This window comes from Sminthopsis crassicaudata, chromosome 2 (genome assembly GCF_048593235.1).
Source record: "Sminthopsis crassicaudata isolate SCR6 chromosome 2, ASM4859323v1, whole genome shotgun sequence".
NCBI classification, from domain to species: domain Eukaryota; kingdom Metazoa; phylum Chordata; class Mammalia; order Dasyuromorphia; family Dasyuridae; genus Sminthopsis; species Sminthopsis crassicaudata.
Window position 1 is genome coordinate 642,169,545 of NC_133618.1, and position 23,927 is coordinate 642,193,471.

The 23,927-nt window shown below is 41.8% G+C and overlaps 1 protein-coding gene across 3 annotated transcripts in view; it reads right to left on the reverse strand.

The window, feature by feature from the left end:
- ARID5B (AT-rich interaction domain 5B) overlaps window positions 1–23,613 on the reverse strand; it is a 210,307-nt gene extending 186,694 nt beyond the window's left edge. The window contains exons 1-2 of one of the 3 annotated variants that reach the window (XM_074296641.1): window positions 23,486–23,613; window positions 22,803–23,057 (exon numbers count right to left, since the gene is read on the reverse strand). In XM_074296641.1, coding sequence (XP_074152742.1) covers window positions 22,803–23,057; window positions 23,486–23,506 — 276 coding nt within the window. In that variant the 5' untranslated portion in view covers window positions 23,507–23,613. Of the gene's footprint in view, window positions 1–19,877; window positions 21,453–22,802; window positions 23,058–23,485 lie in introns of those variants that run through there. The other 2 variants (XM_074296643.1, XM_074296642.1) reach the window with 2 other exon arrangements.
- Window positions 23,614–23,927: the final 314 nt, after the last annotated feature.

The window sequence follows — 23,927 nt, forward strand, 5'->3', positions numbered from 1 at the left end:
CAAAGGCACCTTCTCCCTTCCATGGATATCTTTTCCAAATTAAGAGCAGGTTCTTACTAAGTGAATTATTTCAAGTAAACAAAGGCACCTTTGCCCTTCCATAGATATCTTTTCCAAATTAAGGGCCGGTTCTTACTAAGTCAATTATTTCAGGTAGATAGGGAGAAATGATATGTATGTACAAGACCAGAACTCTATGTGGTTATCACCTTTAATCCATTTCCTTAAGAAAAACCTTTATGGGAATCCCCCACCTTTCCAAGGAGATTTTCTAGGAATTTGGAAAGGACTTTATAGGAAAATGTTTTGAATGTTTTCTTTTATTTTTTTTTTAGGCTAGGCAATTGGGGTTAAGTGACTTGCCAGGGTCACTTAAGTGTCTGAGGGTGGGTTTGAACTCAGATCCTCCTAACTTCAGTGCCAGCACTCTATTCACTGTGTCCTGTAGGTGCCCTGAATATTTTCCATATTACTAAAAAGGGAGTTTTAAATATATGTCCCTAGTAACAAGCCCTTGCCTGGATTTCTGAAAACATCTCTCTGTGGAAGTTGTGCAGACATTTCTATTAGTATCATTCTAGAGAGGATTAAGGGCATCTGGGAAGCCAGGTGACACACAATGGCACAGGTCCTTAAGTCAGGAAGATTCCTCTTTATGAGTTCAAATCCATTTACTGGCTGTGTGACCCTGGGTAAGTCACTTAACCTAGTTTGCCTCAGTTTCCTTATCTGTCAAATGAGTTGGAGAAGGAAATGACAAAGCCAAGAAAACAACAACAACAACAAAAGACATCCAAATAACTGGGATTACCCCCAAGATGAATTGCCTGGTTTAGAACCTTCCTGTCCTCTATGGACCTCCAGGAGAATGGGGCTCATGAATGAAGAGAAAATGGCTCCAGATGAATTGATAAGATCTCACTATTGTGGGATGGACTGCCTTGAAGGGAGCTAACTCCTCTTGCTGGCCTATAAAACAGTCTATAGACATGGTTTTGTTTTCTGTATAAGGCTCCATCAAGAGCTATTAAGAGCTGCCTTGGGGTTATTAACAATTGGACGAAGAGCATAGTTTCTGGGTAATAGCAAATTCTTGTCCTAAGCATTAATCACTCAATTGGTGAATATTTATTAAGCTCCTGCTGCATGCCAGGCACTGTGCTAAATACTGGGGATGCAAAAAGAAGCAAAGGATCGTCCCTGTGCTCAAGGAGCTCAGTAGGAAACAATACACTGACTTCTCAACAACACAGCATCTATCAGGAAGAAAGTCCTGTGATGGGGTCTGAAGATGGCTCCGCGAGGGCCCCAACTTCAAGCCCGAGAAGGGGAGATTGCCTCCATCATCCCAAATTTAGACGCTCCCTCCTAAGAAAATTCAAGTTTGAGAGTTCATAGTTCTGGCTTTCTCTTGAGAGAAACAGGATTTAACGAGCAGTGTGCGTCTTGGAAAGGAAAGGAGAGTTGTACTTGTGGCTTCTGGTTCTGGACCAAGCAAGAGCCTAGATCTAAACCATGGTACAAAGGAGCAAGGGAACAAGCTTTGGCGCTCTACTATTAGAGAGAATCATTTAGAAAATAGGACGCTCATGGGATAAAGTGAACGGCGTTGAACATGTATGTGTGCATCTGCATGTATGTACTCATTACCTTGAGTGCTGTTATAGAACATGAGGACCTTTTAGTTTTTGCCACATATGGGGAAACTGAGACATATTTGGAGATATAACCCGAGAGTAAGTTCTGGTTAGGGGCAGCTCCCAGAACTGGACTTTGCTCAGTTCCAGAACAGGAGGGATTAGTGGGTTGGCCCTCAAGAAATAAAAAAAGTTGGACAAAGATGACACCAAAGTTTCTTTTCAGTTTATAAATCTGTTTCTCTGAAGTCCCAGAGAAGGCCTTGATTAAAATCCAACCTCTCTGGGATTACCTCATGGGTCTGAGGGGCTTCGGTACATAGGGATCAACATTTCAATGAGCAGCCTGGAGTCTTTGCTCGGCTGGCTAATGGCAAAGGTATATTAAGGCTATTTAGGAAGCTTTAATGCAGAAACCAAGTCAATCTTTTGTGTTTTGTTTAACCACCACTTAAATATAAACATATGATTTAGACATGCTCCCTCTTGTCTTCCATTTCTGCTTGGTTCATTCTGCGCAGCTCATGTCATTATCCTTATGTGTTCAATGCCAGTGGAATAATGGGAGACCAACAGCTTTATTTAATAATGTAATTATCCTATATTGGATTACTCAGAAGCGCTTCATATTTTTAAGTTCTAGTTTTTCCAATACTATTGATATATTCTGCCAGGCTAAATGATTTGGGCTTCAATCAAAAACTCTTCAGTTTGCAAAAATAATGTTTACTAAAAGACCAAAGTGCTCAGGATTAAAACAAAAGCCAATTTTCGAACACGGTTGTACTTCTAGCAGAAGCACATTAAAGTGATCACAGAATACAGACAAAGACCAGTGCTACACCTTGAAAATTTACTAATTTTCTAGTGACCTTGGGTAAATCCCTTAGTTTCAAAAAAGTTTCAGGGGTCTTTTTTATTTGTTAAATGGAGGCAGTGATACTTAAACCACCTACTTCACTGAGATGGAGTGAATAAAGTACTCTGTAAATCTCAGAGTAAATGTCAGTTCTCATTAGGAATTGGGACACAAGCAATCTACTATAAAGCCATGTGGCTAGCTTGTCCATCAAAGAGGTGCTTTGGAGGCAAAGAAAACCAAGATTCACTGCCTTTAAATATCACCAAAGTAGGAACATGTAAGAGAGATGGAATACATTATATATATATATATATATATATATATATATATATATATATATATATATATATATATATATATATATATATATATATATATATATATATATATATATATATATATATATATATATATATATATATATATTCAATACATTATATACATATGGCTCCAGAAGGTAAAGGAAAGGATAATGGTAGAAAGTATCAAAATGTGGATTCTAACTCAGTACAAGAAAGAGCTATCCAACTACAGAATGAGCTGACTTACAAGATAGGGAGCTTCCAGTTCCTAGAAATAGTCAAGCAGAGGATGGATATCTACTTCTTAATAGGGACTCCTGGGAAATGAACTCTGGGAGGTATAATGTACCTTTTAATCCTAAAAATAAATTAATCTCAAAGCAAAAGACATATGGTGTGTTGAATTAGGAGGAACTGAATTCAAATCCTGCCTGATATTTATTTTCTGTGTAAACATGGGCAAACCACCTAGATTTTGGGGAGATTGGATTCAGTGACTTAAGGTCTCTTCTAGTTCTAAATCTATGACATAAAACAGCAACAACAACAGAATCTACTAGCGGTAGGAGTCACAGAAGGTCAACTCCTTGAAGAGAGACTTGAGGGAATTAATCACCTGTGTCCCTTACAATAATACCTAGCACGGTGCCACGGGGCAAGCTCCCAATAATGTTTGCTGGAAGCCCATGGAATGCATACTGGGATAAATCAGACATGATAGAATAATGCAGCAGGTCCAATTTTTGGTGCCAGATTTTGGTGCGCCAGTTTTCATGATGCCTCAAGGAACCTAGATATAGCTGCCTCTGTTTCCCTTCAGGAACTCATGGATTTATCCCTCAATTACATCCAGTTTTATAAGGAAGGTGAAAGTAGGAGGGCCTTGGTTTTTAGCCACACTGGCTGCATTCTCCTTCCTGAAAATGTCAGATTTTCTTCCTCCCCTCCATTGTTACTGAGATTTGCCTTGTTTTTATATGAAGACTGGTCAAGTACCCGGTCGTCCCCACACCATTTTTAGGTGATACTGAGTCACTGACAAATGTACACTCACCATAGCAGGAGCCACTGACTGAGTCAACTTTCACCATTAAAAATAGAAACTGGTTTATTTAGTAGCACTTGCCCCACTCTCAAACCCTTAAATGCACACAGTTCTGTCATCAGTCCTTTGTTGAGAGAACCAAGCTATCCTTCTTGGAACATAAATAAGGGCATGCCTTCAACATGATGTCAAGGATGGAGGGACTGCTGCTTTCGGGGCTCGGCTGGGTCCAAGGAATAAGACACCAGGCCTTCGAAAGTTGCTCATTTCCTGGAAGTCATATTCTCCTTCACACCCACAAGGCCAATTGTTCAAACTTCATCTCTGCTGCTTACTACTCCCACATAATCAACCTCCCCGAGCCTCAGTTTCCTCATCTGTAAAAGCTCAAATCCAATGCTTCTAAGGTCCCTTTGAGCTAGATGTTTGATCCCACAAACTAATTAGCGTGAAAATTCTACTTAATATTTTTGGGCTCCTATTAGGCCTAGTCTATCCAAGCTAGACCAGTTAGAGTACTGAGGTAATTTTTGCAGTCATTCAAGCATTCCTCGGTGCTTCTGTTAAAGGGGATAGGAGGTAGAAAGAGCCATCTTGTTTACTCCAAACTGGAGATTAACTAACTTTGTCTAATGCTTTCTGCTCCTCCTTCTTACTTCAGCGGCAAAAACCGCCATCTTGTTACGCTTAGCCCCTCTCCAGGAAAATGCTCTGAACTCCCAATATAGACATTAGGTAGAGAAAAGACCATGTCGTGTTTGTTGACATATAGTAAGATTAACAAATCTTAAGAGATTAAAGAAATCTGCCATCTACTATTTATGTCATCCCTAATTATATGCCCATTATCAGAGAAGGAAAAAACCACCCAGGGAGAATTCATAATATTTTTTAAAGCCAAGAGAAGAAGGAGGAGGAAGGAGATAAGGAAAGGGCTGGGGGTAGGAAATCAGGGGATGGTGGTGGAGGAAGCAGGATCTGAGGTAGAAAACTCAGAAGCTATCTTTTACAGAAAGGGAAACTGAGGCCCAGGCAACTAAATCAACTTATCTAAAAATACACAACTACTACATAACAAGTCCAGAATTCAAATCTAGCTTCTGGGATTGTAAATTTAGATTTCTTCCCACTAGATCTGGCTGCCTCTCAATTCTCAGCAAAGGAACCGAGCGATAAGATGACAGGGCTCTGCGGAAATTCTTTTAGCGAAAAGCATTTTTATATGTTGTTGGTGTTTTCCTACCCAACAATGAAATTGGGTTTGTGATAAAAAGTGTTTCAGCTGAGCCTGGGAATTCAATTAATCTCCAGCCACTAAGAGTGTTGACCAGCCATAGAAAATGCTCCAAGTAGTTGTCTGAACTTGGAAATCTTTGATATATCCAACTACGACGAGTCTCCATCTCCTAGGGGCCTGGAACATTTTAAATTGCATCATCTTACAATCCAATCCTATCTTCCAGAACAGGGTAGAGAGTAAAGGCAGAAAGGATCTTCTACTACGCAATAACTTTTATCATGGCCTAGGGTAGCATTTATTCTCATATATATATAAAAGCCAGTATCATAAGGGATTAACTGGAGTCAAAAGACCCACGTTCAAATTATACCTCTCATATATACTGGACTAGTTAATAAGTCTCCCTCATCTGTAAAATTCGAGGAGGTGGCAGATGGATAAAATGGTCCCCGAGATCCCTTCTAGCTCCAGTTCTAGGATTCTGTTTTCTCTTCCCTGGCTCAGGAATAAGCTCCTTGAGGACAGGAGCTATTTACTATTCCTATTTGTAGCTGCCACACCAGTTGGCACAAGGCCCCGAGCATACACGTGGCTTAACAGAACCTAGGTGGGATGAATGAATATGTAGGAAGGAAAAGGTCAAACTGTTTCCAGAAAAAAAACCCATTTCTTTATTGGTTTAAAAAAGCGAAAAAGTGTAACGTTAGTCATTTTCGAAAAGAAAGACTGATGGGGACGTGTAGATCTGGGAGGAAAAGCTATCACACAGAAATAGCCTCTCACTGTTGTCTAAGCAACCATCCTAGCTACCAAAAGAGCCGTCATTTGTTACCTGACTCAGCACCCAGAGACACCCTCACCTCGAAGGAAAAGTTGAAAGCATCATCTCTTTCTCGTTCTCCTCCTCCTCCCCTTCAAAGAGCCAGTTTTTAAAGGCTCTTGCCCACCTGACCCTCCGGACCCGGGCTGCCTGTGAGCAGTGGTGAATTCCCTTTAACCACAGCTACTTCTCCAAGCAATGATGCTGAGACAAGGTTTCTCTTCCCTTTCGAAAGAGGAATGAGAAAGCCTTTAAAAAAAAAAAAAAAAATTAAACCAACTGAGCTATCTGCAAATTCTGACATGCTGAGAGTGCTTTCACGCCATTGCTTCAAGGGGTCATTAACAGAATTCTAGAGGTCACGAGTGATTTGAACACCTGCTCTGGGATTTACTGAAGAAATGATCTCAGCCCATCAAATCTGTGTAAAGATGAACGGGGACCCAGGCTGTAAAAAAAAAAAAATTAAATAAAACCAAACAGGAAGCCTCCGCCACTGTTGATAATTATAAAAGACACTGTCTGCTATTTATCTCATCTTCATAATTTACATTTAAAAAACATCTTCAGCCTTGTTATTGAAACCTTTAGCAGGGTAGATGGCTGGGGATGCATATTTTATATGCTAGCGTATTGTTGCTGAATACACACTCGCCCCAAGGAGGACAAAATACAATTAGACTATTATGGACTACATTCACAGAGGATAATATATCTGTATATTTCACTTAGCCATAAAGGGCTCCATTATTGTCTGTATTGACGCCCCCTGTATGTTCAATTTGGGTGCAATTTGGTTAGTAGAGTAGCATGACCCAGTTCTCATTTGAATTCAGTATAGCGGTTACTCCATGCTGGATTGGCCCAGAGCAGAGACACACATGGGGCCAACCAGTGGGTCGGCTCTTTCTGTAACAGGCAGGGAGGGAGGGCTAATACATTGAAAGCATAAATTTATAACACTTTATAGAAATGTAACCTCTGCCTATTTTAGCCAGGACCCCCCCCCCGCCCCCGTCCCCCGATACAACTTTGTTAATACCCCTGGTTTCTTTAAAAGACCCGGCCATGAACTTGAAAAGGCTTGGTTGGTAGGACATCTCCAAAAAGGAAAAAAAAAATGAGAAATGAAAGAAGATGAAGTATATGTTTCTTCTCATGGTTCTTCTCTCTGTCCTGGGGCAGGAAGATTGAAAAAGAAACGGGGTGGGAAGGAGCAGAGTGCCAAGGAAAGAACATTAGATTCTGAGTCAGAGGCTATGGATTCTAATCCCATGTAGACTATCCACTACCTGAGGCAAATTGCTTCGTAGATCTAGATTTCGGTTTGCTCCTCAGTAAAATGAAGGGGTTTATCTTGGAGATCTGATCCTAAAGGTACACCATGGAGGCTTCCTGGTGGTTTCAACTCCAAAAATAATGAGCCTGGAAATACCAAAGATCAGGTAAGAACTCTTCCAGTATGAAAAGCATTTTCTTTATTCCTCATATTCTCTCTCTCTCTCTCTCTCTCTCTCTCTCTCTCTCTCTCTCTCTCTCTCTCTCTTATCTCTTTTCTCTCTTTTCTTTTTTCTCTCTCTCTTATCTCTTTTCTTTTTTTCTCTATCTCATCCTTTCTGTCTCTCTGTCTCTCTATCTCTTTTCTCTCTTTTCTTTTTTCTCTCTCTTTTTCTCATCCTTTCTGTCTCTCTCTCTCTCTCTCTCTCTCTCTCTCTCTTATCTCTTTTCTCTCTTTTCTTTTTTCTCTCTCTTTATCTCTTTTCTTTTTTTCTCTATCTCATCCTTTCTGTCTCTCTCTCTCTGACTTTCTATTTCTATCTCTGTCTCTCTCAATAGACATACAGATAATTTTTGTAATTACTAAATGTCCATTGCAATGGACCAATCAAAATGAAAGCAAATTCTGGAATTTATGGGACCATGTCTGAGGGACTCCACATTTTCATCATAGCTTTGGGAGAATGGGTTGGTGAATAAGGACCTTCCCAAAATAAATCTAGTTTTTAAAAAAGGATGGCTGCTCTTTTAAAAAAGTCTCTGGTTATAACCACAACATTGTTCAAAGAGCTGTGAAAAGATAAAGTCATCCTGAGTATAATAAATACTCAAATTAACTAAAGGATCTGTGAAGGAAGATGCTAGCCACATTGAGAAAAAGAACTGATAAAAAGAAGTATGTTTAGGTAGTTTTACATATTATATATTAAAGATATATACACATGCATGTGTGAATACATATGTATATACGTGTGTGTGTACATATATATGTGTGTGTGTGTTCACATAACTATCCATGTGAAATGGTGGCTTTTAGTGCAGGGTGAGGATAGAGGGATGGGAGATAATTGAGAACTTAAACAAAAAAGAAAATCTAAAATAAACAAGAAAAAAAGAAAAGGTTGGTGAGATGAATGAAAACCTTTAAAAAGCTTTCTAATTCTGACCAGATACTTGTTCCTATCAATTAATCAATCAATCAATAACACTGTACTAAGCACTTGGTGGAAGAGGAGAGTCTCGAGAGGGGCAAAAAAAGAAATATTAGAAAAGATCCTTAAACTCTGGTAGAATGATCTGCACCTAAGAGGTGCTTAAGGAATTGTGTAGGCTGACTGACTGGCTAATTGAGTAAGATAAAGCAGCCTTCTAGTTAGAGATGTTGGATTTGAAGCCAAGGTTCTAAGTTCAAATACTACTTCCTTTTCCTATTATCTAGGTGAGTATGGGCAAGTTGTTTCCCCTGCCAAGCTTTAACAATCTTTTTGTTTTGGCAATTGGGGTAAAATGACTTGCCCAGGGTCACACAGCTAGGACGTATTAAGCTTCTAAAGTCACATTTGAACTTAAATCCTCCTGACTTCAGGGATGGGGCTCTAGCCATTGCACCACTTAGCTACCCCAAAGCTTTAATCTCCTTCCAACTCTGAATTGTACAACTCTATGGACTATTCACCATTCTCTAAACTGTTCGATCAATAAAGCCCTCTCAGTATCCACTGTGCCAAACACTGTGCTCAGTGCTGATACAAAAGCAAAAAAAAGAAACACTCTTTGCTTTGCGGGACTTTGTGTTCAATTGGGGGAAACAGCATGTACACAGGACATGAAATACAAAATATTTCCAAAGTAGATACAAAGAAATCCCTGGTGCACTCAAAGCCCAGGATGGCTTTCCTGAAAGAGGCAGCAGGTCAATAGAGCTTGGAAGGAAGACAGGGATTCTTTGAAAACCTGAAGGAGTCATTCCAAGCATAGCTAACCTATACAAAGGCACAGAAAGGAGAGCTGGAATGTCCTGTCCAGGAATGGCCAACAGCCAGTTGGGCAGGCACGTTGGGAGACTGAAGAACCAGACTCAGAAGAGCTTTCCAAGTCAGTAAGAAAAGTTTTGTCATTTATTCTAAAGGCAAGAGGGAGCTTGGAGTGCTTCTTGAGCAAGGGAGTGACAAGGTCATACTTGTCCTTTGGGAGTATTCATCTGATCTGTTTTCTTGCCTCCGGGTCCTTTCTCTCAGTCATTTATGGAATGGCTTCCTCAATGTCAACCCGTGTTCCAACTAGCAAAACCCTACCTTTCCATCGAGACCCATCCCAAATGCCATTTGATCCATTAGGTCTAGATCACCGTAGCTACAATTTCAGGGCTATGCTGGCAGCTCAGAAGCTCTGATTGGTTCCATGAAGACAACAAATAGCTAAGCACAGGCTCAGTGACACTCTCTCTCTCCCAGTAGGTTCCAAGGCCTGGGCTAGTTTAGAAAGTCATATGACCAAACTGGCTATAGAGTGACAAAACTTTCTGCGACCTTAATTATCCATCCTACGCAATGGTGAGGTCATAATTTAGAATTGAAAGAGACCTCCAAAGCCATGAAGTTGGAGCTCTTCATTTTATAAATGAGGATCCAAAGCCAAGAAAGTTGAAATGATATAAGTATCAAAAAATCTGAAGTCACATTTGAGCCCAAAATCTTCCTGATTCCAACATTCTATCCATTGGGTTGGTGGAGGGAGAAGTCATAGTAATGAAATGAAAGATGGATAGATACTAAGTATAACAATATTAATAACATAAATGGCGTAGTATAGATAGTGAATAGTAAGATTAACAATCTGTTCCCAATGCTAGGGTACAAATGGAATCTATGACGAAGCTTGGGTCACAGAACAGTCATCCAGACTCGTGTGAGCACCTCACGACCCCTCTTTTTATTTTTAGTATTATTTTATTTTGGTCAATTATATATAAAGTCAATTTTTAACATTCCTTTTTTTTTTTAATGGAAATGACTTTTTATTATTTTTTTTCCTGTTCACTTTTTTTTTTAATGGCTTTTTATTTACCAGATATGTGCATGGGTAATATATGCATGGGTAATTTTACAGCATTGACACTTGCCAAACCTTTTGTTCCAATTTTTCCCCTCCTTCCCCCCACCCCCTCCCCCAGATGGCAGGTTGACCAATACATTAACATTCCTTTTTACAAAACTTTGACTTTCAATTTTTCTCCCTCTTTCCCTTGTCCTCTTCCTAAAATGGTAAGCAATCTGATATGGGTTATATATGTCAATCACTTAAGATGTATTTCCATATTAGTCATGTTGGATCTAACTACATTTCAAGGCAACTCACTCCACTCTCAGGTAGTTCTTATCACAGAGACTTGGCTAGATCCCATTAAACTGACATTTGTTTCTGCAAAAGCATCATTGCTGGTTCTACCTTCCAGGGTCTCATGGGAAAATCTGTTTCTGTCCAGGATGGTTCTTCAAACACTGGGCAGGAGCCATGGTATCCTCCTTAAACCTTCTCTTTGTCAAGTAAAAATAAATATCCTCTGTCCCTTCAATGGATTCTCTGTGGACATTACTTATATACTCTCTATGATTCTGATCAACCTCCTCTAGATTCCCATGAGCTAATCAATGCCCTTCCTAACAAGTGACACCCAAAGAAAAACAAATATCCCAGATATGGAGACCGCAGAAGAAGGCCTAACAATTTAGTGTCCTCACAAACAGCTCCCCAGAAGAGATGGCCCTTGAATTAGAACAGGAAAGATGAGCTGAAAATGAATAATTAGGAGGAGAGGTAGCATTCCAAGGACGTGGGAGTAAGCATGGCACGTAGAGGTACAGTGAGCAAACCAGCTCTATCAGATTCTAGGTTCTGTGTTGTAGGGTAGGGGGGAAAAAAAGGTTGAAAAGTTTTCTTGATTTTAGAAAAACCTATGATGAAGATACTTCCCCATTCCCATGCTAATGCCTTCATTCCATCTACATGCTGTGCGGTTCCAGAAATAGCAGCTTTGTAGACCATCCAAAATGTTATCTTGGAAAAGTTTGGCTTGGACCAACACACAATGTACTCACAAAGGCATCCTTTTTATTTCAGGAGCCATCGATCTCAGGGCGAGCAGCCACTAGTTGTGAGCCACAGTCCATTAATCACACTTTCTGGGTCATCATCTTCTTCAGGATGCTTACAATCAGATTTTGCTCCATCTTTCTAGAGGTTCCAGAGAATAATATCTCCTTGCTGGGTCATCCAAAGAGATGAAACAGGATATAAAAACTCAAAACACTCTTCGAAAGTGCAAAGGGCACTGTATGACATCAGGATCAAGGCACAGCTGAAGAAATCCCAAGATTTCTTAGAGAGATATGTTTAAAGATCTTATCATTGCCAACATCATCAAGATGTCTCTCTTCAAATGCGGCTGGTGAACTTCATCAACTACAATTCAACACCTCTACGTCCTCTGTCTCTAAAACTATGCTATTATTTTAAGAAAGTCAAGAGAGAAAGGCAGCTAGACCCAACTTCATCTTTCACTCTGTCAAGATTCCATCCTAGGAAATAGCTCCTAATATAGAAGAATAGCAAACTAAAGGAGGGGAAAGAAAGAACAATAAATGCTAGATGTCTTTCTTCTGGGTCGTTTTTACATTTTTCCTCATCTTTCTTTTAATGATATAGTATTTGGAGCAAGAACAAATAGAAATGGTAACTCGTGGCTAAGGTGGGGACTGTCAGAAAAAAACAAACAAACAAACAAAACAATAACAAACCTAACAAGCTCTGACTTGACAAAGTTCGGAGAGTGGGCACAAATATGAACACTGCTTTATGGGTGTATCACCATTAAAAAAAAAAGAGAGAGAAATTTGATCTGATCTGAATGCAAGAGAATTTCTGACCAAAGGGAAAATAGGATTCTGTCAGGAGATGTGCTCTTAGGAGAGTCTTTGGAGCTCAGTGTGGGCCAGCTGATAAGGAGATGGATGGGCTGGGTGGCTAATTTGCCCTATTCCAATTGGAGTGTGCAAAGGGCTAGCCTGTAGATTACATAATTATATTTTTTCTTAACAAGAATACATTGCATTAGCAGGTTTAAATTATGCAAGCCTATTCTTTTGTCTCAAATTGTATTGTGTTCTTTTGTGCTGGTAAAACAATATGTGCTTTAATTAGCAAATATCTGTAAATAATTTACTTGCTTTTCATACAACAGAACAATGGGGCCAATTTTCACATACATTTACTGAGGCCGTACAGTGGATTTCTTATGCCAGTATCTTTCATTGTTTAGTAACTATATCAAGCTGCCCAACACTTGCTGCTGGGCTTTGCACAGAAAAGGAAACCCAAGGTCTTAACTCGCCAGTCACAACATGTCATTGCACACCGGGAAATAATACCAAAAGCAGTTCACGATTATATGGCGCTTGGGATTATGGGCCAAGAGATAAAGAGCTGGACCCCAGGGGCTACCTAGCTCACCTCCTCATTTGACAAATGAGGAAACAAGGTTCCAAGTTAAGTAACAGGGGATGGACAGAAAGCCGACTCAAGCCACGTCATCGGACTTGAGACCTACTGCTCTTTCATGGCACCACATACTTCAACCCGGTAGTAAATGAGCTCAAACACCACCCTCTCCATCTGACAGAATAAAATCCAGAAGTTTAGAAGAGTTGATGGGATATGCCCAAGTTCACCGAGGCAGGGGAGTTTTAGAACCCAGATTTAAACTTGGGTCTTCCAACAGGACAGTTGCCCTCGCTCTTTTAGTTCCGAGCTGTAGCTAATTCTCATCATCTTTAACCCTGGCACCTCCTACTAGGACTTAGACACACGCCAAAGAGCAGCATGGCACCGGTATGCTTCTGACCTCCTGAAGCTATGCTTGCCAGGACGATGGTGGCCCCTCCTGCTCCCCCCACCTCCCCACTCTCGCCTGGGCTCAACAGAGTTAATCTTGGGTGCTTCCCTATTCTCCAGCTGTTCAATCAAAAAAAAAAAGAGAGAGAGAGAGAGAGAGAGAGAGAGAGAGAGAGAGAGAGAGAGAGAGAGAGAGAGAGAGAGAGAGAGACGACCCCAGAACTGGAAGCCCTATTATTTTGAATAAAATTGGAAAGGCCAGAAAAGGCAATTCAAAAACCATTTCAATTATGTATTTCCCAGAACTGCATCTTTGAGCAACTAATGCAAATGTTACCAGCATAATCCCCCCTCTTTTCACACAGAAGCATATAAAACAGGTTGAACAGCATATACTTTATATATCATATGCATATTTTTGATGATTAATAAAAAATTCAAAATCTACGTGTGCTTTACTCTCCTAAGCAATACAGTAATTATGATTAAGGGACAAGCAACACCAAAAGGAGCCAATTTATCTTACTCGTGCTCAGGAATACTATTGTGTAACTAGGCAACTAAAGACAAAATATGGTCTAATTAATTCACTCCTATGCTTATTTAAAAGACACAATTAGAACATTTTTATTTCCCAGCCTGCACAGTAGTGTAACATGCTGGAGGGTTGCAGAATGTAAAGCCCATTATTCTCCAAGACAAGAGTTTGAACACTGATCGGCCTGAGAGAGCCACTATGGGGAGCAGTGGGTGTGTTTCCCATTCTCAGTGCACAGGGAGAAGTGACAAAGAACTGGCAGGTAAAGGGGGAAATAGGTTGATGTGACCACAGGTTAGAGACTGCTGGCTAATGGCTAGCAACATGTGGCTTAACACTGACTAATGCCTTCGGTCTTGGCTTAGCTGACTTGTGGCTGCTGCCAGAAAGGAGGAGGAGAAATTTGCTGGGCGCCGTAATGGACAGCATGAGGATGCATATATTCTCTCTCCTTCTCTTCTCTTTCTCTCTCTCTTTATTTTTTTCTGTTTCTCTCTATCTCTCTCTCTCACACACACATACATCTGCACAAATATCTATATGGAGAATTGTTAGGCAAGAGATATAATTACCCAAACAGTACCAGTGTCTGGGTGATAAATGCCAAATGTACATCTCAAACACTGTTAACAGTGGATCTGATTTCAGAAGCAGAATTAATTCACGCCAAGTACGCGTTGGGGATTGATGGCATTAGCATGATTCGAAAGCACACTTTGATAATCATAATCTGCATGTTTGAAATGTGTTGTCATTAGTGATGTTGACAGACCAGGATGGGAGATACACACGCCGTGGGCTAAGGCCTCGATTCTAATCTCCAACCGGCAGACAAGTATCACTGTGTAGCTTGAAAAATCCATTATTGTACAAGTGCAGAGGAGCAGATTTTTCAAGAAATGCAGGAGCCCACAACTCTGTTGCTTTCTGAGAGGCGAATGAATCCTCCAGCCGGTGATCAATACATTTATTTTAAATTTCTTTAAAAAAACAATCCCATCGAGAATCAGCAACAATGCTATTATTCTGAGTGAAAAAATGGAAAACATCCAACTGTCCGGGGTACATAAATGATGGGCAAATGCTTTTGATTCTGGCAATTATATTCTGAATCTTGGTAAAAATGAGACAGTGATAAATGAGCTTTGGGTCATGTATCACTAAGATGCCACTAGGAACAACAGCACTCTTATCAATAATTAATAACAATTTATTTACAAGATGGACTCTTATACATCATTAAAAATAACATTTCCTTACTTCTTGCCTAACAGTTCAAACATCAATGGAGATTTTAATTGCTTATAATTTGGACTTGATGGAAAACGTGTGGCCAAGTTAAAAATAATCCTCCTTAAACACATGTGAATGTAATTTGACAATAATCACTCAACACAAAGACCACTGCCACAGTCAAGGTCGATTATTTAAACAGCACCCCCCCTCCCCAACCTCTGTCCCTAAACTGCTGCATTTTGCAAACTGAGCCCACAGGGAGAGCTCCCATTTAAACCAGAGCTTCACATATTAACTATAATGGTGTGAAGTGAATGCCTGCTAATCCTTGGGTTAATCATCAGTTGACATTTTGGAGGACCTAAACACTATACAACATTGTCTTACTGGAGTTTCACAACAATCCTACATGGGCAGATTCAACTGATATCATAAATCCTCCCTCACCATTTTACACATCAGGAAATTGAGGCTCAGAGAGTGGCGATTTGTCCGATGAGAAAATAAAGGGTTTAGGATTTAGATCAACATCTTCCTGACTCCAAGTCCCTTTATGTCCAACTTCTCAATAAAAAAAAAAAAAAAAACCACACACACACAGAGGCCCTTGAAATATATATATATATATATATATATATATATATATATATATATATATATATATATAGTGTCTTAAATTTTCCAACATGCTTTACACACAACTATCCAATTTCAGGATTCCCACTCCCCGAAAGCAATATGCACCTATGACTATCCCTTCCATCATATGGACTGCTGAGGCAAGACCACTGTGAAACTGGGAGCCAAATCTCTGCAGGTAAACTGTTGTTGGGCAGCCTGGTGGCACAGTGGGTAAGAGTGCTAGGTCTAGAATCAGGAAGACTCATCTTCCTGAGTTCAAATATGGTCTCAAACACTTAGTAACCATATGACACTGGGTAAGTCACTTAACCCTGTTTGCCTCGGTTTCCTCACCTATAAAATGTACCGGAGATGAAAATGGCCAACCTATACCTCTGCCAAGAAAACCCCAAATGGAATCATGGAGAGATAAACTGAACAACAGTAAATACTGTATTAGGAGCAACAGCAACTGTGTTACAAGGAAGAAAGAGGGAAAATATAAGGAAGTCAGACTAGGAACAGAAAGTTTCATTCTGGCCTCCCAATACTGGTGTAGTAGAAAGAACACTTGGCTTTGGGATCAGAGGGCCTGGACTCAAATTCTGCTTCCCTCACTTACTCCCTCAGTGACCTGGGGTATAGCACAGACTTTGGTTTCCTCCTCTGCCCCTAAGGTTTCCTCGAGCTATAAATCTGTAATCTTGGGATCCTATTTTTGGACATAGGAGCATGTCTAGGAATGGCTAATGTTTATATTCAATGGCTTTAAAAGTGTAACACACACACCCCCAAACAAAAACTCCCTGTTGGCAAGGATCCAAAACAGTAAGGGGCCAAGATGGGTTCTAAGACAAATCAGATGGCTGGATGTACGCAGTGTTTAGGGAAACACAGAAGACAGACCTTCTAAAAGAAATCTACTGGACTTAATTAAATCAACCGGCCTTTCTCTGAATGATCATACTTATTGTCTGGACCATACAATCCAGCACTTCATTAGATAAAGTCTTCTCTCCCAAAATAACTAAATCAAAGTTGACCCGAAGGGCAATGGAATATGTCTGCACAATGAGTGTAATCAGCATATTACCAAAAGTTGATCTGAACTTGAACAATGGTGTGAAAGATACAAATAAGGACACATAGGAGAGAAAAAAGAGGTAGATCGGTCATGGAATAAATATAAGGAAAGGGAAGTTCAAGTGTTGCCCTGGTACCCATGAAATATGAAAGGAAACCTTCTAGTTGGGTGGCTCAAGAATAAAGAATTTAGAGACACATTTGGCATGGAATAAGAAGGGATGGAAGGGCTCAGATCTAAACCAGAAAGTAAACTAAATGGAAAAACAATAAAATCACAGATCCACTGAAATACTGTTCTCTAATTGTTTTATGGCTGTCCATTTAGCCTCTTCAAGCACATTATAAATTTGAGGGCAGAGATCTATGTTTTGTTTATCTGTATATCTCCTACGATAATTAGCAAAGTGGAAGGTAGGTACCTACAGAACATAGTACATTACTCATTAAAGGACTAAATGTGGACATGAATAATGCCACAGTTTAAACTTAAGCCATTTTTAATTCCCCCTTTGATAGCTCAGCTAGTAGAGTGAAGGATTGTGGTGGTTAAACTTAAGCCATTTTTAAAAACTCACACCATGATATAATTAATATAGCACATATTCACTTTATATGTTACTATTTAAATGACATAGGGCAGGTCATAAAGTCTTTGAGCCTCAGTTTCCTAATCAGTAAAATGATTGGATTTAAGAATATGATCTTTAAGGACCCCTCTGGATTAAATCTATGAACCTACAAGCCACCATTGGGGTCCACAGAGAGGATGTAATTCACAAATCAACCAAGAAAGATCACTGCCCTACAGCCTGCTTCAACTTCTAAATAAGGAGGAGCAACAGTGTACATTCAGCCTGGTATTTTGGGGACTCCAAAGGCCAGGCCAGTGTGTAAGAAATGTCCTCCCCATCATGAGGCCTTACTCTGACAAGGGTCAAGTTGGGAGATGAACAGGCTTCACCAGGCTATTTAATGTAAATCTGACTTTTTGGCCATTGTCAATAAAATTAGTTAAAGCACATTCAAGTAATTCCCTCCCAAAGACTCAATTCATGAATTCTAGAAGCTGAGGAGATAACCAACCAAGAGTACAAACACACCTTCTCTTTTTACAGTCTGAATCCTGTCTAGACAACTCTAATCTCAGAGTCAACTTTAGCCATCATACTGAAAACTCCATCAATGTAGATGGGACATCACAGTTATGAATGTAGACCACACAACTGGGGAACTAAGTGCCTCAATTGACCAGACATACCGGCATCATGGAGATATACCATTTTTGGTAGGGAAAAGCAGAGGCGAGTGCATTTTGGGACAGTTGGCAGGAAGGTAAAAATCCAGTATTGCTATGGTAGATGGCCCACACATAGGGTGGACCACATAACCCAATATTGCTATAGCAGATGACCCACACATGGGGTTGACCATATAACCCAATATTGCCATGGTAGATGGCCCATACATGGAATTGACCATATAACCCAATATTGCCATGGTAGATGGCCCATACATGGAATTGACCATATAACCCAATATTGCCATGGTAGATGACCCACACATAGGGTGGACCATATACCCCAATATTGCTATAGCAGACGACCCACTGAGCACCAACATTGCCATTAAGACCAAAGCTTCATGGGAGGAGAATCTGGATGGGAATTTTAGTTCAGATGTTAGAGAGAATCATTGATCAAGAATGGGTAAAGAACCTTAGATGGACAGTTAAGATGGTACAGTAAATAGAGCTGTGAGACCCTACACAAATTATTAATCCTGCTTGCCTCAGTTTCCTCATCTGTAAAAATGAGCTGGAGAAGGAAATCACAATCACTCCAATATCTTTGCAACAACAACAACAAACCAAATGACATCACAGAGACTTGGCAACAACTGAAGAGTAACAAATCCAATCTCCTCATTTTGCAAATAGGAAACAGAAGATAAAGACATTTGTCCAAGATCACAGGTGTGAACTGGGAGGTATGTGAATTAAACCCAGATTTCATTACCCAAGGGTGGGTGCTCTTTCCAATATATCATGTTCCCAAATCTGTACCAATCTTGAGTAAATTACTTAATCCCCCAAACCTCAGTTTCCTTTTCAGTAAAATGAGAGGGTTGGACTAGATGATGGCTAAAAAAGAAAAAAAAATCTATTAATTCTAAGCCAAATTAACCTGTATTTGGGGGACCCCCAAGCTCTGAACTCTTTAGAAATATTTACTTGCTAATCCTCATCCTGAGTTGCAGTCCATCAACATTCCTTTTCTTCGTCCCCCGCCCCCCAGGATCAGGCATACTGCTGGCCAGGCTTAAATAGGAACCGGAGAGTTGTCTGCAAGCCTATTTCAAGAGGCTATAAAATTGCCATTAAACTAAGCACTTGGCAACTTGAAAATAAATGTCATCAGAAGTTACCAAGTAACAGCATCATCGCCCGCCTACTTTGCCATTTTCCTTCTCTCCAGAGCAAATGGCTGAATGTTTCGATTGTGGGGAATTATTGATGAAATTTAACCCATTCTGGGCATTGGACTGCCACTCATTCCTTTGGCAAAGATAATGGGGGAAGAAATTCTATGATTGGATGCCCTGAAAGTCCTCACGTTGGCCATCATTTGCAAAACTACCTCCAAAGAGCACCAAATGAGGCTCTTTACTCTCTGGAGCTAACAGGGTGTATACTCACATGGTATTACGATAATTACTCCAGTGTTATTGTTGTCGATACAAACCCCTGACTAGCTGTTAGCTGAAGTCTTATGATAGAGCCAATTGGTCCGCTAACCAACCATGTTACTCATTCCCAGCACCAAATGACCTCTGACACCGCACATTGACAATTGTGAAATGTACAAGATTACAAGCTTCCATAATATGATATATACAATGTGGAGCTCTGGGGAATAGCTTTCTCTCTGACAATTATGATCGGCCAGGTCTTGCAACATTTATCTCTGTATTTCCAGAAATCCAAGGAAGCAAGCGGGGTGTTTCTATTCAAGAAACCGAGGAACAAGCAGCAAACAAAACCCTACCCCCAAAACAAGCCCTAAGCGTCCTTTAGAAATAGATGCTGATGTCAGTTACATAAAGGAATTATTACCCTCTACTGAGTTTCTTAAAATAAACTGTGCTCTGCTGATTAAAAGTGCTCAATGTTTTCCTTAAGTAACAAAGTATAAATCACTAAGAAGCTTTTCATTTTCATCACCCATTTAAACAGCAAATTTATCATTCAAAACTATTTAACATCAATAATAAAAATCATTTCAATGTATATAAACAAGTTAATGGAGTAAGTGAAAACAAAGTACATTTGTTAATGGGAGTGTGATGTTGCCCCCTCTAGGTCCCAGCTCTAAGTGCGAGTTTCTGCAGGCTCCTGGCCAAAGAAGTATGAGTGAGCTCGGAGCTCTGGCTGTTGCTGCTGCTGCTGTCTCTGCTGCTGCTGCTGCTGCTGCTGTCTCTGCTGCTGCTGCTGCTGCCTCCGCTAGTCTGCTAATGAATGACTAACTTAGGCCAGGGGGGAAATGACATCATCAGGGTGGAAAACCGATCTGCATTAGGAAACTTTCTACCTGCTCTAACATTTTTCATAATTATTTTACACAATGCAAGCCACATTTGCATAATTTTAAGGCGTGTCATTATTTTCGACTGAAAATTGTTTTAATATGGCTGGATAATTCACAATGACATCAGCTGAGATCCTAATGAAATATACAAGCATAATCATACAGCTAATTACCAGCCATGTTAGCATTAAAAAACAAATCATGCATAATATTAGGAGACGTATATGCAGCTGAGGATTATAAATAGAGTCATCTCTCCTCCTCCTCCTCCTCCTCTTCCTCCCCCCCTTCCCAGTTTTCCTTTAAACGGTAAGATTAATTTTCTCAGGTAAGGTGTCTCACAGTAACAACATGAGCTGATCATTAAAATGGCTCATTTCCTTCTAATAAACAAAGAAAAAGTGGTGCTTGTTTTTTTTTTTTTAAATAGTCCCTGTCAGCAGTTTTTTTTTTTTTTTAAGCAAATTCAAACCTTCAGCTGCTCTATTTTTTCCCCCCGCAAGCTAAGCCTCTCCATTGAATGAGCCAAACAGAAATTAAAACCTGTACCATACTGGGGTCAACAGCAAGTCTTTAAAAAAGATCGCAATTCCAATTTCGAAGGTGACCACAAAATATCCCGTAAAACACTGAATAATTTCCTCTTGGGTTTAGTCAGAAGTCTATTAGACTCCAGTTCTTTTTTCTGGATATTTAATCCTTCCCTTTTTTCCAGATCACAGGCCATGTTGAAGTAATAAATTTGAAAAGCAAATAATAAGGAATCAGGAGGGGAGGGAGGAGGGAGACAGCTGCACGGGAAAGTTGGACGAGGGGAGGGGACGGAGGGAGATCTGGAGAGGGGAGGGGTCAACCTGTAGGTGGATTTCCAGATTGGCTCCAAATATCAGTTCTTCAATTGCAGACAGAGCCCGGACGATGTGGACAGTTAGAACAGAAGGGGGGGGGGGGGCGTGGGGAGGAGGGGAGGCGGATCTTGGGGTGAACACTGGGCAAACTACAGTAATTAACCCGCATCTAATACTGATGGGTAATTGGATCCTGAGGGGAGGGAGGGGGTGGCGTCTCCGAAAAGTCCAAGGACTCTAGGAGACTCAGGAGTGCTGAAGGGACTGGCACCGCTCACTCGGGGAGTTCATGGGGACCCCTTCATAGCGGAGCCTTACACCTACCTGGCACCTCGGGCGCCTGCCTGCCCCTTGGTTAGTTAGTTGCTTTCAGCCACCATGGGATTGCCCTGACCTTTCTTTCACTTAACACAACAGCAGCAGCAGCAGCAGCAGCAGCAGCAGGAGCAGCAACTTGCCAGGCCGTCAGTCAGTCGTATTGCCCATCGCGCTGCGGGTACACCACCGACACCAAAATAGCTCCCCAGCAGTCACCCGGCGCGGGCGGGCGGGCGGGCGGGGAAGCAGCTGACGCCAGAAGCCCGCAGAACTGCGGTCACCCGGGCAATTACAGCTCGGGAAGGTGCTGGCTGGCCGCGAGGCGGCCGAGCCCGCGGATCGGGGCCGGCCGCGTCCCGGGGATCGGGACCGGCCACCTCTGGATCCCGGGGTTGGCCCATTCCTGCACCCGAGGGGGGGGGAAACGTGACGAGGAGCCTCTTCTCCCTACCTAAAGGCACCCCCACTCTTCACCAGGGCGACCGTCTGGGAGAGGAAATGACTGGACTTTCAGGGTTAGTGTGAGAGTCACACATCGCTCCCCACCTCCTCCTCACTCACCCCCCCGCCCCCCCCCCCGCAATCTCCTTTTTGGAAAAGGGCCACTTTTCGTGGAGTCATTTAAAGGGAGTCCAGGCACTAGCTCTCCGAAGGGGAGGGGGGAGGGAAGAGGAGGGAGTGGGGTACAGTGAGGAGGGGGGGGAGAGGAGAGGGAGAGATAGTTGTTAATGCTTAACGTGTTTGTGCGGGTTACTCGACTGCTTTGAAATCCGCCCAGGCAGACCTGCAAGTTATTTGAATGTATTATCCCAGTACCTGTCATTTATCACTTTATTCAACACGTCTTTGCCAGCTCAATAGCTTTTGATCCCAACTCAGCCCTCCATTTCGTAATTTCCGCCCTCTTAAACATATCAAATACTTAAAAAAAAAAAAAAAGAAAGAAAGAAAGAAAGAAAGAAAAAGAAACGTGAACAATATCGAAAGCCACGGAGGAGAAATCCACCCAGCCCCGCTGAGGCAGACGGCGAGGTAATCCATTCAGAGAGAGGCCGGGGGAGAAGGGAGAGAGGAGAGGAGAAGGGAGAGGGGGAAACCGGGAGACAGAAGAGATCTCAGCAAAAATACAAAAAGCATGTGACGTTCAGACAGCAAGCAGCAGCCGCCAGTGCACTAACACACACACACACACACACACACACACACACACACACACACACACACACACTCCTCCAACAAGTTATTTGATCATTACTGGAAAATCAGCACTTGGATCTTCTTTGTAAAGCTGACAGCCAAAAAACTCTGACAACGGCAAAAAAAAAAAAAAAAAAAAAATCGCTCCAGCCCCAGAGAGTGGCGCTACCCCTTTAAAAAAAAAGGCTCGACCACGCCGCTCCCTGCAGAAGTGAACACATACAGTATATTTCAAGCTCGCCCTGTAATAAGCATTACTAGCAAAATAACAGAAAAGAGAGACAAGAGATCGGTTTACTACCTCGCCATGGTCGCTATTCCTGCCCTGGGGAGTGTCTTCTGGGAGGAAATAAAGTTTGGAGCTGGATAAAAGTTGACTGCTAGTCCTCTCTTCCCACAACAGCTGCAGCTCGGCTATGCAAATCGGATCCTTTGGCTTACATCTTACAAAGAAAAAGTCGCCAAGGGACAAAATTCTTGGTCTGCCTTCAAGGTGGAACTGAAAAGCCTTGTAGAAAATGTACGGTCCGTGCAAGCCACACGGAGAGCCGACCCACTGCAGGGGAGAAAACAATCGTGTAAATAAGACAATCGGCGTTCCGCAGACATTCAGACACACACACTCACACTTATACACACACACACACACACAGTCACCCATCAGATATTAGCTGGGTGGAAAAAAAAATCTATCGAGATTACACACAATATCGACCTCCCTTAAAACACCCACCCACCCCCCCCCCTTTTCCAGCCCCTCTCCACCCCCCCCACCCCCATCCCAGAAGGCAAAATTAAATATGTATGTAGGATGTGTGCAGGAATTTTGGGAAAACAATAAAAATGATTTGGGGAGCTGCGGAGGGCAAAAGTTTGCTGGAAAGTTTGTGGGGGGCTTCGGGGGGGTGGAGGGGTGCGGGCGGGCCGCGGGCCGGGGGGCGGCGGGGCTGCCGGGGGCCGGGGGAGCGGAGCCGAGCAAAATACCTGGAGTGAGCTGAGCTCCATCTCGACGTTCTGAATTGATTGAACTCAACATTCTCTCCAAACTTGTTGGCTTGAATGGATTGCATCAGGTCCTGGCAGGGAAAAGCATTCTCGCCCTCCAGCCGGCCCGGCGTCTCAATATAAAATCAAGCCCACCCCTCCCTGCCGCCCCCAAAATGACCAAAAAGGGCGCCTAATATTTCTCCGACGCCCCAATTTCCCCCCCGTGCCAAAAAGACCCGGCACCGCCCCGAAGCGCCGGGGATCAAATTCCCGATCGTGAGAGAGACCCGGTTGGAGACGGGGGGCAGAGCGGATGGATCAAGGCAAAATGCACGTCGCAGCCCTCAGAAAAATAAAGGACCCCCCGGATCTGCCTCCGCCTCATACGGGGTTTCTTGAAATTGCAAATGGGGGCGCGTTGCCGGCGGACTCTCTTTTT